Source organism: Ammospiza caudacuta, chromosome 19, assembly GCF_027887145.1.
Source record: "Ammospiza caudacuta isolate bAmmCau1 chromosome 19, bAmmCau1.pri, whole genome shotgun sequence".
Lineage (NCBI taxonomy): Eukaryota > Metazoa > Chordata > Aves > Passeriformes > Passerellidae > Ammospiza > Ammospiza caudacuta.
The window spans coordinates 9,076,310-9,093,929 of record NC_080611.1 but is presented as its reverse complement, the minus strand read 5'-3'; the positions used below and the strand labels follow the sequence as shown (position 1 = coordinate 9,093,929).

At 49.3% G+C, this 17,620-nt stretch overlaps 1 protein-coding gene across 1 annotated transcript; it reads left to right on the top strand.

Moving 5' to 3' along the window:
• Nucleotides 1–548: 548 nt before the first annotated feature.
• On the top strand, nucleotides 549–15,637 carry CRLF3 (cytokine receptor like factor 3). The gene is made up of 8 exons (XM_058817233.1): nucleotides 549–699; nucleotides 3,136–3,343; nucleotides 5,090–5,177; nucleotides 5,637–5,814; nucleotides 6,843–7,065; nucleotides 8,527–8,659; nucleotides 11,629–11,741; nucleotides 12,594–15,637. Exons 1-8 carry the CDS (start codon nucleotides 568–570, stop codon nucleotides 12,845–12,847), a joined length of 1,329 nt encoding a protein of 442 aa, XP_058673216.1. The 5' UTR covers nucleotides 549–567; the 3' UTR covers nucleotides 12,848–15,637.
• Nucleotides 15,638–17,620: the final 1,983 nt, after the last annotated feature.

Genomic DNA, 17,620 nt, shown 5'->3' with positions numbered 1-17,620 from the left:
GCTGAGGGCGCGGAGCCCTCCCGGCTCGCTCGGGGCGGGGGGAGCGCGGAGCCCTCGGCCCCGGGCGCTGCCTCAGGGGCGGGGGGCGCGCGCGGCCGCCATGGCCCCGATAGCGCCGCCTGACGGGCGCGCGCGCCGGGCGGGCGGTAAAAGCGCGCGCGGGACCAGATTCGGATCCTCCGCGCGGAAAACGGGGGGCGGGGCCTCGGCTCGCTTCCACGTGACCCGCGCCCGCTGACCAATAGCCGCCCGTTGTCTCGGTCACGTGACACGAACGAACCGACGCGCGCTCGCCCCGCCCCTTTTCTGCCGAGGCCGCGCCCCCTTCTGCTCCCTCTCCCGCCTTCGCCGCTGTCAGTCGGGTTTTCGCGCCTCGGCCGTGACGTCACGCAGCTAGCGCGTGCCCTGCCCGCCGCTGACGTCACGCTTCGCTGACGTCACCAGCCGCCGGTCCGTGCCCCGGGGCCGCCTCCCGCTCCCGCCGCGCTTCCCGCCCCGCCCCGCGGATGCGCGGCCCTTCCGGGGCCGAGGTCCGCCCGCCCCGCCCCGCTGCCGCCGCGGCTGCCCATGGAGGCCGCCGCCGCCGAGGCCGAGGTGCGGCTCCTCTTGCAGGAGGCTCGGGAGAGCATCGAGGCGGCGCGGAGCTACCGGCGGGAGCTGCAGCAGCGGCTGCGGGGGCTGCACCAAGCGCGAGAGCAGGTGAGGAAATGGGACGGGACGGGACCGGGGTCTCCGGAGCTGCCCCGGGAGGAGCGGCCGGAGCCCTTCCCGGGCTGTGCCTGCCCGGTGCCCGCAGGCGGGCCCGCTGGGGGCGGCGGGCACCGGGGACCCCGCTGGGGGCGGCGGGCCCTGGCCGCTCCTCTCCCGGTGTTTGTCCGTGGTTCCTGTCCGCCGGGAGAGCTGGGATGGGGCTCAGGTGTGGGCAGGGTGGCGGAGGGGGAGCCCCGGGGGTGATGAGAGCCCCGGGACCGGCGCGGGTGCCGGAGATGGAGCGTGTGGGAACGGCAGATGTGCGACGTGTCCGAGGAAAAGGATGCGAGCTGAAGTCTCTGACTGAGCTGGGCTTCGTTGTCTGGGAGCAGAGGGAGCTTTCCCAGGCACGAATAAATATCTTGCAGAAATACGCTTCCAAAGTAGCCGGGGTGCTAGGTCTGATTTAATGGGGGGTGCTATGCCCATGTTCACACGGGATGCCTGCCCGGGCAGCCGCTCCCTGGCCGGGATGCTCCGGGCTGCTGTCCCCATGCTCCGCGGGGCCCGGGTCACGTACCCGCGGGTCGGGCGGGACGCTCCGGCATTCCCGGGCAGCCGGTTTGGCTGGAGCCGGGCAGGGCTCCCGGGGGACCGTGAGCCACCCGCGGGAGATGCAGGAGCAGATAGGAGGGACAGAGAGCCGCAGTGCCGGGCCGGCTCCTCTGCCCTGGCAGCCTCTCAGCACACGGAGTTTGCAGGCTGGAAGTGATGCCTTGCTGTCTTAGATTCAGCTCTGCGAGGGGTAAATAAAAACCCAAACAAAACCAAACTTAGGGAGTGTTTCCGTGGGGACCTCTTGGTTTTTCTGAAGTGGATCACGTTAGTGCAGAAACCTGCTGTGGATCTGCTGGGTGAGTGTCCTGCTCCCAGAGCGTGTGGGTGATCATTGGACATTTAATTAGGCAGCGCTGGAACCACAGACTGCTTAAGAAAATGAATTGTTCATGGCTGTCTTTCATCCAAACCTTGTCATCTCAGTGTTGCTGGGCAGTGAGAGGCAGCCCATGTGCCTTTGTGCAGTGAGTGTGTAGTTAGCTCACCTTTCCTTTTGCTCTTGGGGGCAATTCCCCTGCTGTGTGCATGTTTCTGTTTTCTGTCTTTCCATCTTCTTGCTGTTTTGTGCACATCCAAGAGTTCCCTGTGTTCCCAAGGTGCTGAGTGTGCTAGTCTGGGGTTTGTGTAGTGGCAGCTTTGAGGGTTATTTGAGTTATTTGAGGGCTGGTTGGCTGATGTGATGGGACTGGATCACTCACGTTGCTTCCTTTTCCTTTGGACCAATGGGATGTGATTTTCTGCAAACTTCACAGAGCTCTGTGTGTTCAGGGACTTGCATTTCCTCTTTTGCATGATGAGCAGTATCTAATTCTGTGGCTGAGCTGCTGAATTTGTATCTGCCTCTAATGGAGGTAAAATGCTTGGAGAAGTGAGTGTTCTGTCTTCCTTTGCCCCACCCCTTCACAAAGCTAAATACTTCCTTTTTTTCCTCAAGCATTGAACTTACAAGAAAAGGGAAACAGAGCTGTGTGGCAGCTGCAGACCTTCATGAGTATTTGGTGAAGAGGAAATTTATTTTACCTAACCAGAGAACTTCCTGTGTTGGTTGTCTGTACTTCTAAAGATCTAGAAATTAAGTGTAAGGCTGTCAGCGTGCTGCAGCGTTTCCTTGTGTGCGTGACTTAGAAAAGTTGTTCACAGGGAGATGTTTACTTCTGAGTTTTGCATCTTTAGCTCAGGGATATTCAAGTGTGTTTTCTTCCCCAAAAGCCAGATTCAGCAAGTTTGCAGACATCTTAATGAGCACTTGTAGAACCTTCTGTGGTCGGGTTCTTCCGGAATCAAAGCAGACGTGCTGTTCACCCTGTCCGGTCACCAAGGGTTTGAACAAAATTGAAAAGAAAGCAGTTTTATGAGGATTTTTAAAATCCAATGAAGTGATAGCACTTGGAAAAGTGCTCCTAGATAGTTTTCCAAAAGTCTGATAGGGTTTTGTTTGCAAGGATTACCAGAGGATGGCAGAGTGTTTTTTAAACAGGATTATGGCAGTGGGGTTTTTTTGAGGGGTAGCAGGGAGGAGATCTACAGAGCATTTGGATTTTTCTGACAAGAAAGATTCCTTGATTGAAGCACCCATAACCCACGTTGTATTTTGCTTAGCTAATATGCTCTTCCCCTCATCCAGGCTGGTTTCTTTGCCTCCCTTCCTGCTGTACATGTACTAAAAATGACTTCACTAATTTGTTAACTGCCAGTGGTGATTTTTTAAAGCAGACTCCACTTGCAGCTTTTCTCCAGCAAGTGTGGGTGAGATGCTTCAGAAAAATAAAAGATGTGCATGGCCTTTGCCTTTATCCTGAATCCTTCTTTCCTGTTACCTGCACTCAGATCAAAGATAGTGCTACATCCACCAGAGATGTGCTTGAGCAGCATTTCAGCGATTTGAAGGGGACCCTGAAGAAGCTGCTGGACGAGCGGCTGACGTCGCTGCTGCAGGAGGTGGATGTCATCGAGCAGGAGAGCATCAAGCCCCTGGACGAGTGCCAGAAGCTGATTGAGCACGGGGTCAGCACGGCCGATGATCTGCTCCGGGAAGGTGAGGCACGACCTGGTGCTGGGTCTGAGCTCTGCCTTCCACTGTGGCTCTGTCAAAAGTCTGCATATTCCCATTATTATTATTGTGCTTGGCTCATTTTGGACTTGTCTCAAACTAAATGTTAAGAATTGGGTAGGTGTAGTGAAGAGCTGATCATTATTATCTCCTACAAATCTGTATTTCAGCATTTCGCTCCAATCCTGGGGTGTACATGTCTCAGTGTAGCCTCTCCTGGAGGGCAGGAAGGGTAGGAAGTACCTATTTGAGAGTTGTTTCACTGCAGAGACATTCTCTGCCCCTCCAGGGTAGACAGAAAAGTGTGTCAGGGTACTTTGGAATAAAATACATTGTGGGTGCCGCTATAGCAAAGAGTCTGTTTTGGTGAAGTAAATTATGTCTGTCTTGCTGAAATAGCAGCTGAGATAAACACATTGTCCTGCTGAGTGTGATTATGTTATTGTTGGTGGGGAACACGAGGAATCAAATGGCCATTGTATGGGGAGAATTTCTCTAAAAAGTCTGAAGATAAGGCAGACAAAAATGGACATGTGGAATATTACTGTAAGGGCCAGACTGTACCCTGCTGATGCTAAATACCTCGGCAGAAAGGAATGTCACTCTTGCCTGTTTTCCCCAGGCTGGAGAACCTACTGGGAGCATGTCTGAGGCGTGAGTGTGTTGGCAGTTTCCTTGCATTGTTCTCATGTCTCAACTTTAACTTTCTTTCAGCATGAGCTCAGTTCTGGGAGCTGAGCTGTGTCCCAGGGGTGGGAAAGCTCCCAGTTCCTCCTCAGCCCTGAGCTTTGTGCTGGCTGGGGAGCTCAGTGCCTCCTGCTCACAGGAGCAGTGTTTAAGGATTAATTTGGGGTTTTTCCTACCACCACACTCTAGCCCAGCTGGTGTTCACCTTGATTTCATTTTAAGTCTCAGGTTGCTGACTCAGAGTGGTGGCAGGGACTGATGAGGAGCTGGCTTGCTGCAGTTCCCATTCCCCTGAGTGCTCTGAGCATCACCAGGGCTGTGGGCAGGACCAGCACAGGCTGAGGTACAGAGGAGTTAAACATCCATGGTTATTAAATCTCCTGCTGCCAATTATGACGTGTGCTTTCCTTCAGAGATTTGTAACGTGTGTAATCCTCCACTTGGAAAAGGACTGAGCTGGCTGAAGTTGTAAATTACCCTAAAGTCAGCAGACAGGAGACTGGAGCATATGTCTGTAAGATGAAGTGTGGGATGCTACTTTATATGGAAAGCTTAGGAAAATATTTGTGTTTATCTCCACACTTGATTGCATGGATTAGATGATTCCATTCTTTGTGACAATGATTGTGATTGTAGCAAACAGAACAATGATTGACATTATGTCTTGCTTTTAAGTGCCTGCTTTTTAATTTTCTGATCAGTGAATGTGCTTTGCTTTTTTCTTCATTTAAAGCTAGTGGAGAAAGGGATTAATAATCCTGGTTTTTTTGTCATCTGACCCCAGTTCTGCTTCTGTCTGAGACCTGAGGCAAATTATTACATCTGTTATGGGTGTGTCTACAGGTAGCTTTCAGAGCTTCAAAAGTTGCTAGATAGGCTTTATATTGTTACCTGTAATTGCATTTTCTAGCTAAGACTAGCAAAAGTGCTGAGAGTGCTTCACATTTAATTGGTTTTTCATGTCAGAACTGGTTATTCTTTGAAGCAAAGAATGCCTTCTCTGGATCTTGTCTCATTAGAAATATTTTTACTGTTTGGTTACAGGAGAGAGTGCAGTCGATGGAGATGTGGGACAACAGAATGAGAAACTTTGCAACTTTACAAAAAAAGCTTTACACATTCAGCTAGATAGGTAAGACACCAACATTCTGAGGTGGTCTGAGGCAGTGGCACATGTGTCCTTCTTTTTAGGGGATCTTTTCTCCTTTGAAACAGAAGCTTTCTGCTCCATTGCCTCAAAAGTTCATTTGAGGTGCTGCTGTCCTGCTTGTTTCACAGACACCCTTTGGGGCTGGCACTCACAGAATGGAGGGGATTTTCACCCTCCATATGTTCTGTGGGAATAGAGGGTGTTTATTTGTGAAGGATGAAGCCACTCCCTGTAGAACAGCCTGTGTTTCAGAGTATTTGCTGACAAACAGTCTGGTTAGGGCTGAAACACAATGTTTGCTGAGTCTTTTAAGTTTGGAGTGCACGTGCCAATTTCTGCAGCTGTTCTCTCTTTGCAAATCTGCACAGATTCAAGTGTATGGATGAAATTTGAATTTGAGGAAGCTGGCCTCTCTCATTACAGCAAACTTTCCCTTCTCAGCTTACCAGAAGTGCCTTCCTTGGTTGATGTGCCTTGTTTATCTGCCCAGCTGGATGACTGCCTCCTTACTATATTGAAAAATCAAATATTCAGGCATGGAACTGTGGCATCCCGCCCACCTGTGCAGCTGGAGGAGTTTGTGGAAAAACCTGGAGGTATTTTAGTCCGATGGTGTAAGGTAGGTGAAATATCCTGTGTGAAATTCCTGTAGACTTGAGGTTTTTTTCTAAAAAAAAACAAACATACAATGCACTTTCTTCCACTGCCTTCCAAGGACTAGTTCACTTCAGTGTGGAGTTAAAAACTTAAGAAGAGGTTTTTATGGTGATGGTGTCATTTAAAGACAAGGCAGTGCAGTGATGGTGTGTGGCTGGTGCTGGGTTTGTTTCTGCCTCTCTTGCTTTGCAGACCCAGGAGCAGGCTGGACCTGCTCTGTTACACTTTTACCCCTAAACACCTTTGTGTTACTAGGGAGATGCAGTGGGTAGAAAAAGAAAATATTATTATATTAGCTAGGCCAGTAGCCTTTCTCTTCAACACACAAAATCTATTTTTGAGTAAACCACTGTGGTCTGATGTGGTTTAGTTGTTGTTGGACAGCTCTGTGCTCCTTGGCAGCATCAAACAAACCTTTGTTGTTCTAGCAGCAGCCACTCACTGCTGGCCACCCTTCAGTTGTGAAGGATGTGCACTCAGGTTGTTAAAGTTGTTAGGCACTGCTCTCAGGTGGGGCCTGATTTTCTGTGCTGTACAGGAGTTCCCTGGATTTGGTTATGCCTGGGGGATAATGGAGGGGTTTTTTTGAGGGGGTGTGTGTGTAAATATCTTTTGACTCAGAGATATCAAAGAACTGGAAATCATTCCCTGGAACAGTTTATGAAGGACAGCACTAATTTTCCCTTGCTGTTAAAAACTGGCACAGAATTTCTTCTGCAAAGTTGTTCTCAGCTTTTGGCTGAAGGATCTTTTTATATCTCTGCTAGAATGAACAGCCTTCTGTTAAATGTTTCTTCTTCTGTAGATATTTTCTAACTGTAATAAGATAATTCTGATACATCTGTTGGTTCAGACGCTGATGTTACTTTCTGCAAGGCACATTTTCTGCTCTGAAGCACCTTGTGAGTGATCACCTCAGTGCTGTCCCGTGCCCCGCCGAGGGGAGGGACTGCCAGAGGCTCCTGTGTGACTCGGTGACCGTTTCTGCAGGTGGATGAGGATTTCTCAGCACAGGATTACCGGCTGCAGTTCCGCAAGAGCCCGGGCAGCCCCTTTGAGGACGTGTACGTGGGCTCGGAGCCCGAGTTCCTGGTGCTGCACATGGACCCCCACGTGGATTACCAGTTCCGCGTGTGCGCGCGCGGGGACGGGCGCCAGGAGTGGAGCCCCTGGAGCGTGGCCCAGACCGGCCGCACCACGCTGGTGCCCCACGGTACGTCCTGAGCTGTCCCTCTGTCCCTCAGTACGTCCTGAGCTGTCCCTCTGTCCCTCGGTACGTCCTGAGCTGTCCCTCTGTCCCTCGGTACGTCCTGAGCTGTCCCTCTGTCCCACGGTACGTCCTGAGCTGTCCCTCTGTCCCTCAGTACGTCCTGAGCTGTCCCTCTGTCCCTCAGTACGTCCTGAGCTGTCCCTCTGTCCCTCGGTACGTCCTGAGCTGTCCCTCTGTCCCTCGGTACGTCCTGAGCTGTCCCTCTGTCCCTTGGTACGTCCTGAGCTGTCCCTCTGTCCCTCGGTACGTCCTGAGCTGTCCCTCTGTCCCACTCTGCATTCCTGGCTTCCCTGGCCCAGGGACGCTCAGTGAGCCTTTGCCAGGTGGCTTGCTGCTTCCTTAGCCTTAGAAAGCATGTGAGCCAGGAGGAAAGCATTATTTTTTCTTCTCCCTCACCACAACATAAGGATTCTTGATGACCTACAGTGTTGGGGAAGATGAAACAGGAAAGCCTTATAAATATGATTGTCTGGCAAAAGATTTTGAGAATATAGAAACTATAAGTGAGATTGAAATGAAAGCAAGCTTTGAGATCCCTCAGTTACTGAACAACTGGAAAGCAACGGTGTGGCCAGCTGAAGGTGATCCCCTTTTGATGGAACAACACCCTCTGCTTGCAGACAGGCCCAAGGGTCAGAGCAGACCCTACAGCTTGGCAGAAGGGCCCAAAGAGGAGTTTTTAGGGTTTAAAATGTAACACAGTATGGTAATGCAATGATTCTTATAGGCTGTATGTAAATGCTATATAGGATTTGTATCTTGTACTAGATTGGTTAGTGGAGAATCAGAATATGCAGCGCAGAAGAAGATTTATTGTACTGTAATGGGAACCTTGCACTTCTTACACTTTTGCTCTCTTACCCCTTTTACTCTCTTTCCCTCTCATCCTCTCCACCCCTCTCACCCTGCTCTGAGCTGTGTCTGGCAGCTCCCAGCAGGGCCCTGCACCCAGGCCCTTTGCAATAAACCCCAAGTTCCAGACCTGGCTGCAGAGATCTCTCATCTCTGTCCATCCCCACCGTCCGACCCCTGACGTTCCTACACTACAGCTCATAACAAGCTCTTATCTTGGAGAGAGGAAAATTTAAATTTTCTCTTTACTTACAAATTCCTAAGTGCAGTGGGTAATGAAGGCTTTCCTTTTCTTACAATAAGACTTGGCAGGGATTGCAGCAAAGAGTAAACTCCTGCTGAACTCTGAGCTGGAGAATACTTTTTGTAATTGCAATTTATTTGAAAAACAAATCTCTCCATAAGAAAAAGGCAAAACCAGCCCCTGTTTTTAACATAGCTTAAGCTGCATGAGGTGCACTGAGTAGACATTGGGACTGGCTAGATTTGGCACAGACAGGACCAAGTTGAGGTTCACAATTTTCTTGCTTTTTTTGTTTGTTCTCTTTGAAGAATGGACAGCTGGTCTGGAGGGTTACAGCTTGAGCAGCCGAAGAAACATAGCGCTCCGGAATGATTCTCAGTCCTGTGGTGTGCTCTACTCCAAAGCTCCCACTTATTTCTGTGGGCAGACTTTAACATTCAGGCAAGTCCTTTTTGGGTGGCTGGTGCATCCCCTGTGAGCTGTCACATCTGAGTTGTGTGTGAACTTGAGGCACGTTTGAGTTGTAAATCAGCTCAGCTCCAGTCCAGGTAGTGCCTCTCTGTGACATCTGACCTTCCTTTAGTTCTGCTTTCTGGCTTTGTAGGAAAACACCTGATGTTTTTGTAGGACCTGCACTTATATAAAAGTGAGTGAACTCCTGAGGAATGGTAAAATATAGCTCATGCTGAGCAGATCTGTGGAATGTTGAACTTCCTGATGTTTTGTAGCAGCTGTTACTGGCTGAAGTCTGTGGAGCTTTGCCTCTAGCTCCTTTTAACCTTGGGTCAGGGGTGCTTTCCTTCCCAGACTAATCACTGGCTCTGAAGCCTTTGACATGAAAACACTGATGTGCTGTAGGGATGACAGTCTGGCAGCAATGCCTTTGACATGTGAGATAATTAGTGCTGGTCAGACAACTGCTTGAAACTGGCACTAGAAGATCCAGAGTGGGGAAGGGATCTTGTGAATTTCAAACTTTCCATATGACACAGAACATGATTAAAAACCTTGGCAGCTTTGCTGCCTGTCATCCTATCCCTGAGATGATGCTGTTTAACAGGGTATGAGGAATGTTCTTGTGGATATGTCAGTTGTGATTACGGACCTCAGAGACTCTGAAGCTTTGTTTAGTCTTTTCCCTGGTTAAATAAAACTACTTGCTGTACAGCAGGCAGCCCCCACAGGCAATTGAAAAGGGCTGTTCATGATACTTTCATGACTTATTCCATGGTGTTTCATTTATCCCTTCCTGATAATGGATTATGTTAACTTTAGATGGCTGTAGTGTGAGGATGTATTCAGTTGCCCTGTCTGAGATGGATAAAAATATCTAAAGCTTTCATTTGAAATCTGTTGCTAGATTTAACTTCTCTTGGCTCAGCAATGCCTGTGAAATTAAAGGCAGAACCTTGAGGTTTCCCTTGGTTCTCTCTCAGTCCAGTGCTTTTTATCTTTTTTATTGGTAGCATATGAAAATGTTTTGCTTCACATTTTGGTTATGGACTTCTCTCCAAGTCCATAACCATCCTGATTGTTTCAGGATGGCAGAGCTCAAACAAACACGTGTCCACAAGAACTATCGTGACACGAATCTTGAGATTGGAGACCTCAAAAATTGGTTTTGTTCTTCTTCCAAGGTCCAAGAGTAGCTTCTTGTTTGGAAGTGTGAGAGATTTTCTTGGGCTGGGAGATGCAGTACTTGGTGCTTGACTTCCTCCAGCTGTTGGAACACAAGTTGTTATTCTCAAGCAGCTCTGTGTTCTCTGAGTTCAGGACCCAGGCACAGCTTGTCAGTGAGCAGTGAAGTTGTGATAAACACAGTGCTTTGTGTCTACATTTAAAGATAAACTGTGGCAGTTGTCCTGAGGTGAAGCATTTGGCCAAGCTGTAGGAAAACATCTCTGCTTTAGGTCAAGTCTCCTCCTGTTGCCTTGCAGCCTCCAGGGAGCTGCCCTGGGAAGGGAACATCTCTCCACAGTGAGATCTCCTCCATCTCCCTAAAGCTTCCTTTGCTGAGGGCAGGCACACAGTGATTTGGGCTGACCCTGCAGGTGCCCTGTGCTGCTCACACTCTGTCAGGAGCCCAGCAGAGCTCTGCTGAGGCAGTGCCTGTGGTGCCCATGGATGGACCATGGTTGGAGCTCTCTGTGCTCTGGGGCAAATGGAAACTGGGGGGGGTTCACCAGGCCCAGTGTCTGGGCTGCAGTGACAGGGACAAGGTTTTGCTGTGCAGCATTTTTGTTGTGCACCAAAAGGAATTTGAAATCTCCTTTAGGGTTGCTTTGGGAAAGATGGTGGATCCCTTCCAAAGTAAAAGCTTCTTGGAGATTCAAGTAATCGTTTTTCCTTTGCTTTACAGCGCAGGGCTATTGCTCTCTTAGTGCCATTCCCAGGGGGCTGAAAACCTAATGGAGTGCAAAAGTAAAACATGGTTCCAATTTTATCTTTGCCTCTAAAGATTTAACCCCTTGTGTGCCAGTCCACTGTCCCCTTTAATTGCTGTTTCCTGAAAGTTCTGCTAAAGTTTTCCTTTGTTTGCCAACAACCAAAGATCAGCCTATTCTCTCTCTCAAGCTGCAATGAAAATAACAACTGCTTTAATATCTATAAAAGACCTGAGTCACTCAGGCTCTCTGTAAAGTAGGATTTAGCACCTTTGAGAGGTGGCAGTACAGGAGAAGGGATTTAAGTCCAGAACAGCCCTTCAGTGTATGAGCTGTGCAGCCTCACTCCTCTGCTGGGGCCCACAGGGAAAACTGAGTGCCTGGTCATTTGCACAACTTGTTTGCATTTTCTTCAGAGATTCTTTCCCCAGACTAAAACTCTAAGTACAGCTGAGCAGAGGCCAGACATGTAAATGCTCCTCTAGGCATTGCTTGGTTTGCACCAGGCTGATGTATTACAAAAGCCCAAACCAAATACACCCCCAAAGCAACACCCCATCCTCATCCCATTATAGCAGAATATGCCAGGGTCCAAAAAACCTATTTCAGTCATGCTTATTAAATCCCTGCTGAAGCTACAGCTGTCTTGCCATAATACATGATGCTGACCAGTAGTGTGGTATAGCTGATGGTCCAGCTGAGCAAATTGAATGCTTCAGACAACTGGAAATCATTTTGAAAGGTCATTTCTAAGCTGTGACAGTGGAGAATTTATTAAATAGCACTGGAAGTTTGCAGGAAGCAAAGGTTTCTTTCATATTTAGTACAGATTAATAGAGTATTGCTCAGTGGAGCTCTTGGAAAAGCTGGTGGGAATTTTGTCATTCACCAGGGATCTCCACAAAAGTTTGGGTGAATTTGTTGAGAGCCCTGGAGCACAGTACAGGGGTCTGGAGTGACTGTCTGGATTTCATGGTATGTTTTGATTTAAAGCTTCAGGTTTGGATTTAACCTTTTGTTTGTTAGGATTGAGACCGTGGGGCAGCCGGACCGGCGGGACAGCCTGGGCGTGTGCGCGGAGCAGCGCAACGGCGACGAGTCCCTGCAGCGGGACCAGGCCGTGTGCGTCAGCACCAACGGTGAGTCTGGGCCACAGAGCCACACTAACACCTGCTGGGAGGAGAATTTAAACATCAGAGAGCCCAACCCAGCCCCAACACCTCAGCTATACCCTGGCACCCAGTGCCACATCCAGTCCCCTTTTAAACACATCCAGGGGTGGTGACTCCACCACCTCCCTGGGCAGACCGTTCCAGAACTTTGTCACCCTTCCTGTAAAAAACTTTTTCCTAATATCTAACCCATATTTCCCTTGGCACAGCTTGAGACTGTGTCCTCTGGTTCTGTCAGTGCTGCCTGGAGAAAAAGCCCAGCCCCCCCTGAGCACAGGCAGCTTTCAGAAGCTGTGAGAGTGATAAGGTCTCCCCTGAGTCTCCTTTTCTCCAGGCTGAACACCCTCAGCTCCCTCAGTTGTTCCTCACAGGGTTTTTGTGTTCCCAGCCCCTCTCCAGCCTCATTGCCCTCCTCTGGAAGTGTGTGAGCATCTCAACATCCTCCCCAAACTGAGGGGCCAGGACTGGACACAGCACTCAAGGTGTGCCCTCACCAGTGCCCAGTACAGGGGAAGGGTGACCTCCCTACTCCTGCTGGCCACACTATTCCCGATACAGGCAGGAATTTTCCTTCCCAAAACCCACAGCCCCTGGCTCTTTAGATCCCTACGTGACACATGAGCAACTTTCATGTATGTGCTGCTTGTGCAGTTAAAAATCCTTGGTGAGATCACAGATCTCTTCCTGCTAGCAGTTATTGCAGCCTGTTCCATGTGACAAGAGAAATGTAGCAGAGTTACTTCCCTGTTTGCCTGCAAAAAATAGAGAGATGTATGTACAGAAAATGAGAAATATTGTTAGATCTGCTAACTGTTTCAGGGGCAGTATTTGTAAATGGAAAAGAGATGACAAACCAGCTGCCTGCTGTTACTTCTGGCTCCACTGTGACATTTGACATGGAAGTTGTGCAGTTTGGACCCTGCAGCAACGAGGGAGGAAACTTCAAACTTCGAGTGACCATCAGCTCTAACAACAGAGAAGTGGTCTTTGACTGGGTACTTGATCAGTGCTGTGGCTCTTTGTATTTTGGATGTTCATTTTCATACCCAGGCTGGAAGGTTTTGGTCTTTTAGCTGTGAGTAAAGGGATTTTTTTATTCTTGCTGTAAAGTTAAAAGCTGAGTTTCCAGCTGTTTGACAACAATCTGGTAACAAACCCCTGTCTTTATAGTACTTGAACTCCACTATATTGTATTTCATACTGGATTCATTTAAACAATAATTGTGAAACATTGGATTTGTTACTCCAGAAAAGCTAGAAACAAGCATTTGTAGGCAAATTAATTTAAGCAGTCCATCATACCTTTCCCTTTTTTCCTCTAGACTTGATTTTTGTCAGTATTTCGTTGTACTCGTCTCAGGGTACGCGCATTGTGTAGAATTAACTTTGCTTAAAGCTGCTGCTCTGTGAAATGAGTGTTTTAGGGGTGGTAATGGACCAAAGTTGTATTTCTGCCACTCAGAGCACAGTATTTAGAGCAGTGAGGTCCTGCTGTGCTTCCTTGTGCAGATGCTGCCTTAGGGGTCTGTGTGGGCAGCGGGGCTGCCCGTGGCTGCCTCCTCATGCATGGTACTGTTATCCCTCTGCAGCAGGGACTCTGAGCCAGCCTGGGCTCACAGGGAGCCAGCCTGTTCCTGTCTCACCTAAGTGCCTTATTTCCATGCTTCTTGAGCTGTATTCTGTGTTGTCACTTGGAATGTGTTTTCTGTAGTAGCTGCATGGTGATGCTGATGTTGACCATGCACGGCTGCCTCAAGCAGACCAAGCCAGAGCAGGATGTGATCCTGAGCCTCCCTGAATGTCTGCCCTGGTTACAATTCACACAGAGCCTGTGTCTGAGCAAGTCTCAGTGATTTGGTACCTGAGGTCACCCTGCGGATTGGCAGCTGTGATTCCTCAGAGCCCTCCTAACACTCAGAGACAACCTTCTCTTACTGTGTGCCAACACAGGTGATGTTGTGATGTGCAGGATTCCTGGCAATCCCAAATTCTGCCTGGGGACACTGGACTGCATAGGCTTAGTCTCAAAGAGAACCTGTTCAGTGCAGGTGCATGGCCCAAGCACTGCAGACTGACTGCAGCTGCTGCTGCTCCACCTGGAGTGAGGGAGATGGGCTTTGGGTGGGCTTCAGGCAGGCCCTGCCTGCACAGATTTAACCTGGGGCAGTCAGAATTGAAGAGATGGTGGTAATTAGGGTGTCTCCTCCATAGAGTAAGATGGGATAAATAATAGTGTGAATTAAATTACTTGGAATTCAGAAGTTATGTAGTTACACATTTTTCCTCTAAGGAGCAACTAAGATGGATAGGCTCAGTCTCAAAGAGAGCCCATTCCTGGTCAAAAGATTGCAATGCTACTGGATTTAAGGAATATTTAAAAGTAACATTCACTGATGGGCTTACCTCAAGTTCAGTTAAAATTAAATATATTTTATCATGTTAGAGTAGCACTATTTTTATAAAGCCTAGACAATCATACTGCCTTTCCTTCAGTGGCAATGTGCTACATTAGCCCTCTATGCTACCATAATAAGCTTAAAGCATAAAGGCTTATTTTACAATTAATTAACATTGCCCATACTCACACTGTCAGTACAAAAATATCAGCCACCCTGCCTGAATTGTTCCCCATGAAGCTGTAGCAGGGGTACAAGAATTTCAGACAAGGAGAATGGCTTTTGGTATTTATACCATTTACAGGAGAAAAAAATGTGTGCATTTAGATGAGTGCAAAGAACCTGCACAAGGCAGAGTTGGGGTGGAATGGGCAGGAAGACAATGAAGTGAGGAAGACTGAGCTGCTGCACGTCAGATCATTCACTGTTAGCCACAAAGGGCCTGCAGAACTCCTGCCTTTTCAAGCTTCACTAGTTCAGTGTTAGGGAAAAAGAGAATACTGCATATCTTGTGCTTTCAATATTCAATTCTCCTGTGCAGAGTGTTTTCAGTACCTTTACATAAAGGTTCAGTAGATGAAAGTGTCAGTCCTGCTCAGAGGGCTGGACAGGCGCTCCAGACAGCAGCTGACTTAGATCTTGCTCCATGTAGTAGTGCTGGCAGTTCTACTTACACACTTCAGGTATCAGGTACTAGTTGTAACTTAGTACTTCTACCATATGGAAAGTAAAATTGTGAATATCCACACTCCTGAGGTACCAATGGGTCAGGTACCTTTTCATCTGCTCTTGGAGGGGTTGCTCAGACTATAGATTCTTCAGGATATTTACTTACATATTAGAAAATAAAGCTTAAACCTTGAATTCAGGTACTTCCAGAGGTGGCATTGCCGTGTCAGGTTGTTCAGAATATTCATAAAAGCAGCTGAAGATCACTGTGAAGGGCCATGAGAGGCCCCTACTGCTGCCTGGAGAGCTGGGGAGGGCATGAGAAGTTTTTCTGCCTTCAGGCTTTAGCTGTGTGTTGAACGAGGGCAGTTTGCCAATGGTTCTTTTGTTACTATGGTGGTTTTGTTTTTTATTTGAACTTGGCACAAGCCTCGCTGTCCAAATTGCCAATGAGGTACTTTCAGCCACCTCTTGGAGCTGCACCTTGTGAACAGAGGAGGAGTGAAGAGTCTCAGGGCAAGAGACCCAAGCACCAAAGGAACAAAGGATGCAAAGAGGCGGAAGAGGCTTGAACTGAAAGGTGTAAATTCTGTTCTTCCGCAGCAGAGGTCAGCTGGGTGGAAATCTTGACACTTCCTTTACAATTTGCACCTCTAGCTCTTGGAGCCCTGCAAGCAACAGAGTGTTAATGGCTTATGAAACCCAATCCTGAAAGTTGTTTTCCTAAGCTAGTACATTAACTTACCTCAACTAAGACTTATGTGTCAAGAGAAATTTGAATTTTTTTAAATAAAAGTTTTATCCCTCAACTGTGTATGGTCTAGAAAATTATTTATTGAGGCATAAAGCTGAGCACCACAGCATTCTAACAAGATAAGAATATGTCTTCTAGAGCATTGCTGCCATCTTTAAGAGCTTCTCCTCATTTATTTAATCTGTCCCTCAGAAGTCCCAATTTATTTCCAACTTTCCCACCTATGCACTTACCTTTATGTCCAAATTTTAACTGACATCTCTGTAAAAAATCTTTTTCCCTTTTAATACAATTTGTTACAGCATCTGAGCTACCTCCCTCAATATTCCATCCCAGCTGATTTGTCTCTGTCTCCATTTTACTGTTCCCATCTCTTACTGGAGCATTCCGTGGTGCAGCTCTTACATATCTGTAGTTTTTGGCCAGCAGCAGAGGGATTTAATCACCTACAAATAAAGTCCCTGTTGGACTAACACACAGCTTTACTTCATTCCCTTAGTCCTGCTTTACCTGGAGCCTGTTCCAGTTCTTGGGTCTCTTTTAAAGGAAAAACAGCTTGTGAAACCAGTAAGTGAAGTTGCTGACTTGGCAGCTTTCTCTCATAAATACTCCATTCACATGAGGTTTCTTCATGACAAGATGCCAAGTGTTTCTCCTCCAGAGCTGCAGCTTCTCTCTCAAATTGAACAGCCTAAAAACTGCAGGTCAGAGTCAGGGAAGGACTTACATATTCCAAAACCTTTGTTTTCTTGGATGTGAAACCACAGTCAGATTTGTAACTGGGAACAGCTCCACTCACTGAAGATGGCACCAGACTTCTGTGAATTAAGAAATATTTAACTTGGAACAACACTGTCAAAATTGCCCTCACAGAATGCCTCCTGTATTCCCTGTATATTAGAGGTAAAACTAAATTTTTGGTTTGGGGGATTGTAAGGATTGGGGAAGCCGTGGCGGGGCGGCCTCGTCAGTGGGAGCTGATCCCGGGGGGCGGCGGGAGGCGGCTGCGGGGAGGAGCCGCTGGGGGCCGGGCGGGCAGGGCCGGCGCTGACGGGGGCGGGGCTGGAGCGCCGCGGCGCCGGCACGGGCGGGCTGGGCGGGCTGGGGCGCGCCGCTCCCAGCGCAAGCGGCGCTGTGCCGGGACCGGGGAATTGAGCTGAAACGCCGGCAGGGATGGGGTCAGGACTGAGCGTCTGCCCTGCCACAGGGGGCGTAGGCAGCTCGGGGTGTGCTGAACCCCGGGGGGAAGCCGGCGCGGCCGTGCCAGGCGTGCTCGGCACCGCAGATCCAGGAGCCACGGGGGACTGCACAGATGCAGCAGCGACGGGACTTGGGACGCAGCCGAGGCTGTGTCGGCAAAGGGGACGAGGGGGACTTGGGGAGGTGGGAGGAGCGGCCGCACTCGCGGGTAGCGAAGGGGAAGCGGTGGCCTCGGCAGGGGTAGGGAGGGGGGCCACGGGGACGCTGCTGGGCTTGTAGAGGCAGAATGGAGGGGCGGGACCGCGATAATGGCCAAACTGGGGGCGGGAACCGCCGGAGCCGGGACAGCAGGGACCAACGGGACGGCAAAGGGGGGTGGCAGGGCCGATGGGATGGGCCGGGAGGATGGGTGTCGGGACCGCGAGGGGGCGGCAGGGGCGAGCAGGACTGCAGGTAACAGAGCCGTGGGGTCCGACGGAGGGTGGGGGGCTTGTCCCACTGGAGACTCACAGCGGCAAGGGGCGGACTCGCAGCAGGGGCGGAGCTCGGCAGGGCGGCTTCTGCGGGCATCCCCCGTGCAGCAAACAGCTCCAGCAGCGCCCTGCAAGCTGGGACCAGCTCCATGGCAGCCAGTCCCAGCAGGAGATACTATTAAAGTGCTTTATTCAAACTGTGTCCAAAAAGTCTCTGGTAAAGACGGCTGAACGGTCAGCACTGGGGAATTCAATAAAGTCCAGTCTAAGAAGTTTTTAAACTCCCGTTTCAGTAACTGACTTGGCATGGAACTGAAAAAAGGCTTTAGTTGATTATAGAGATCTCTGTTACGG

What these genes read in the sequence shown, in the direction of transcription:
- CRLF3 (XM_058817233.1), top strand. Translation starts at nt 568, where the DNA reads ATGGAGGCCGCCGCCGCCGAGGCCGAGGTGCGGCTCCTCTTGCAGGAG. An exon ending in TTTTAGTCCGATGGTGTAAG is followed by an intron (nt 5,815 to 6,842) that starts GTAGGTGAAATA and finishes CCGTTTCTGCAG; the next exon opens with GTGGATGAGGATTTCTCAGC. An exon ending in CACCACGCTGGTGCCCCACG is followed by an intron (nt 7,066 to 8,526) that starts GTACGTCCTGAG and finishes TTCTCTTTGAAG; the next exon opens with AATGGACAGCTGGTCTGGAG.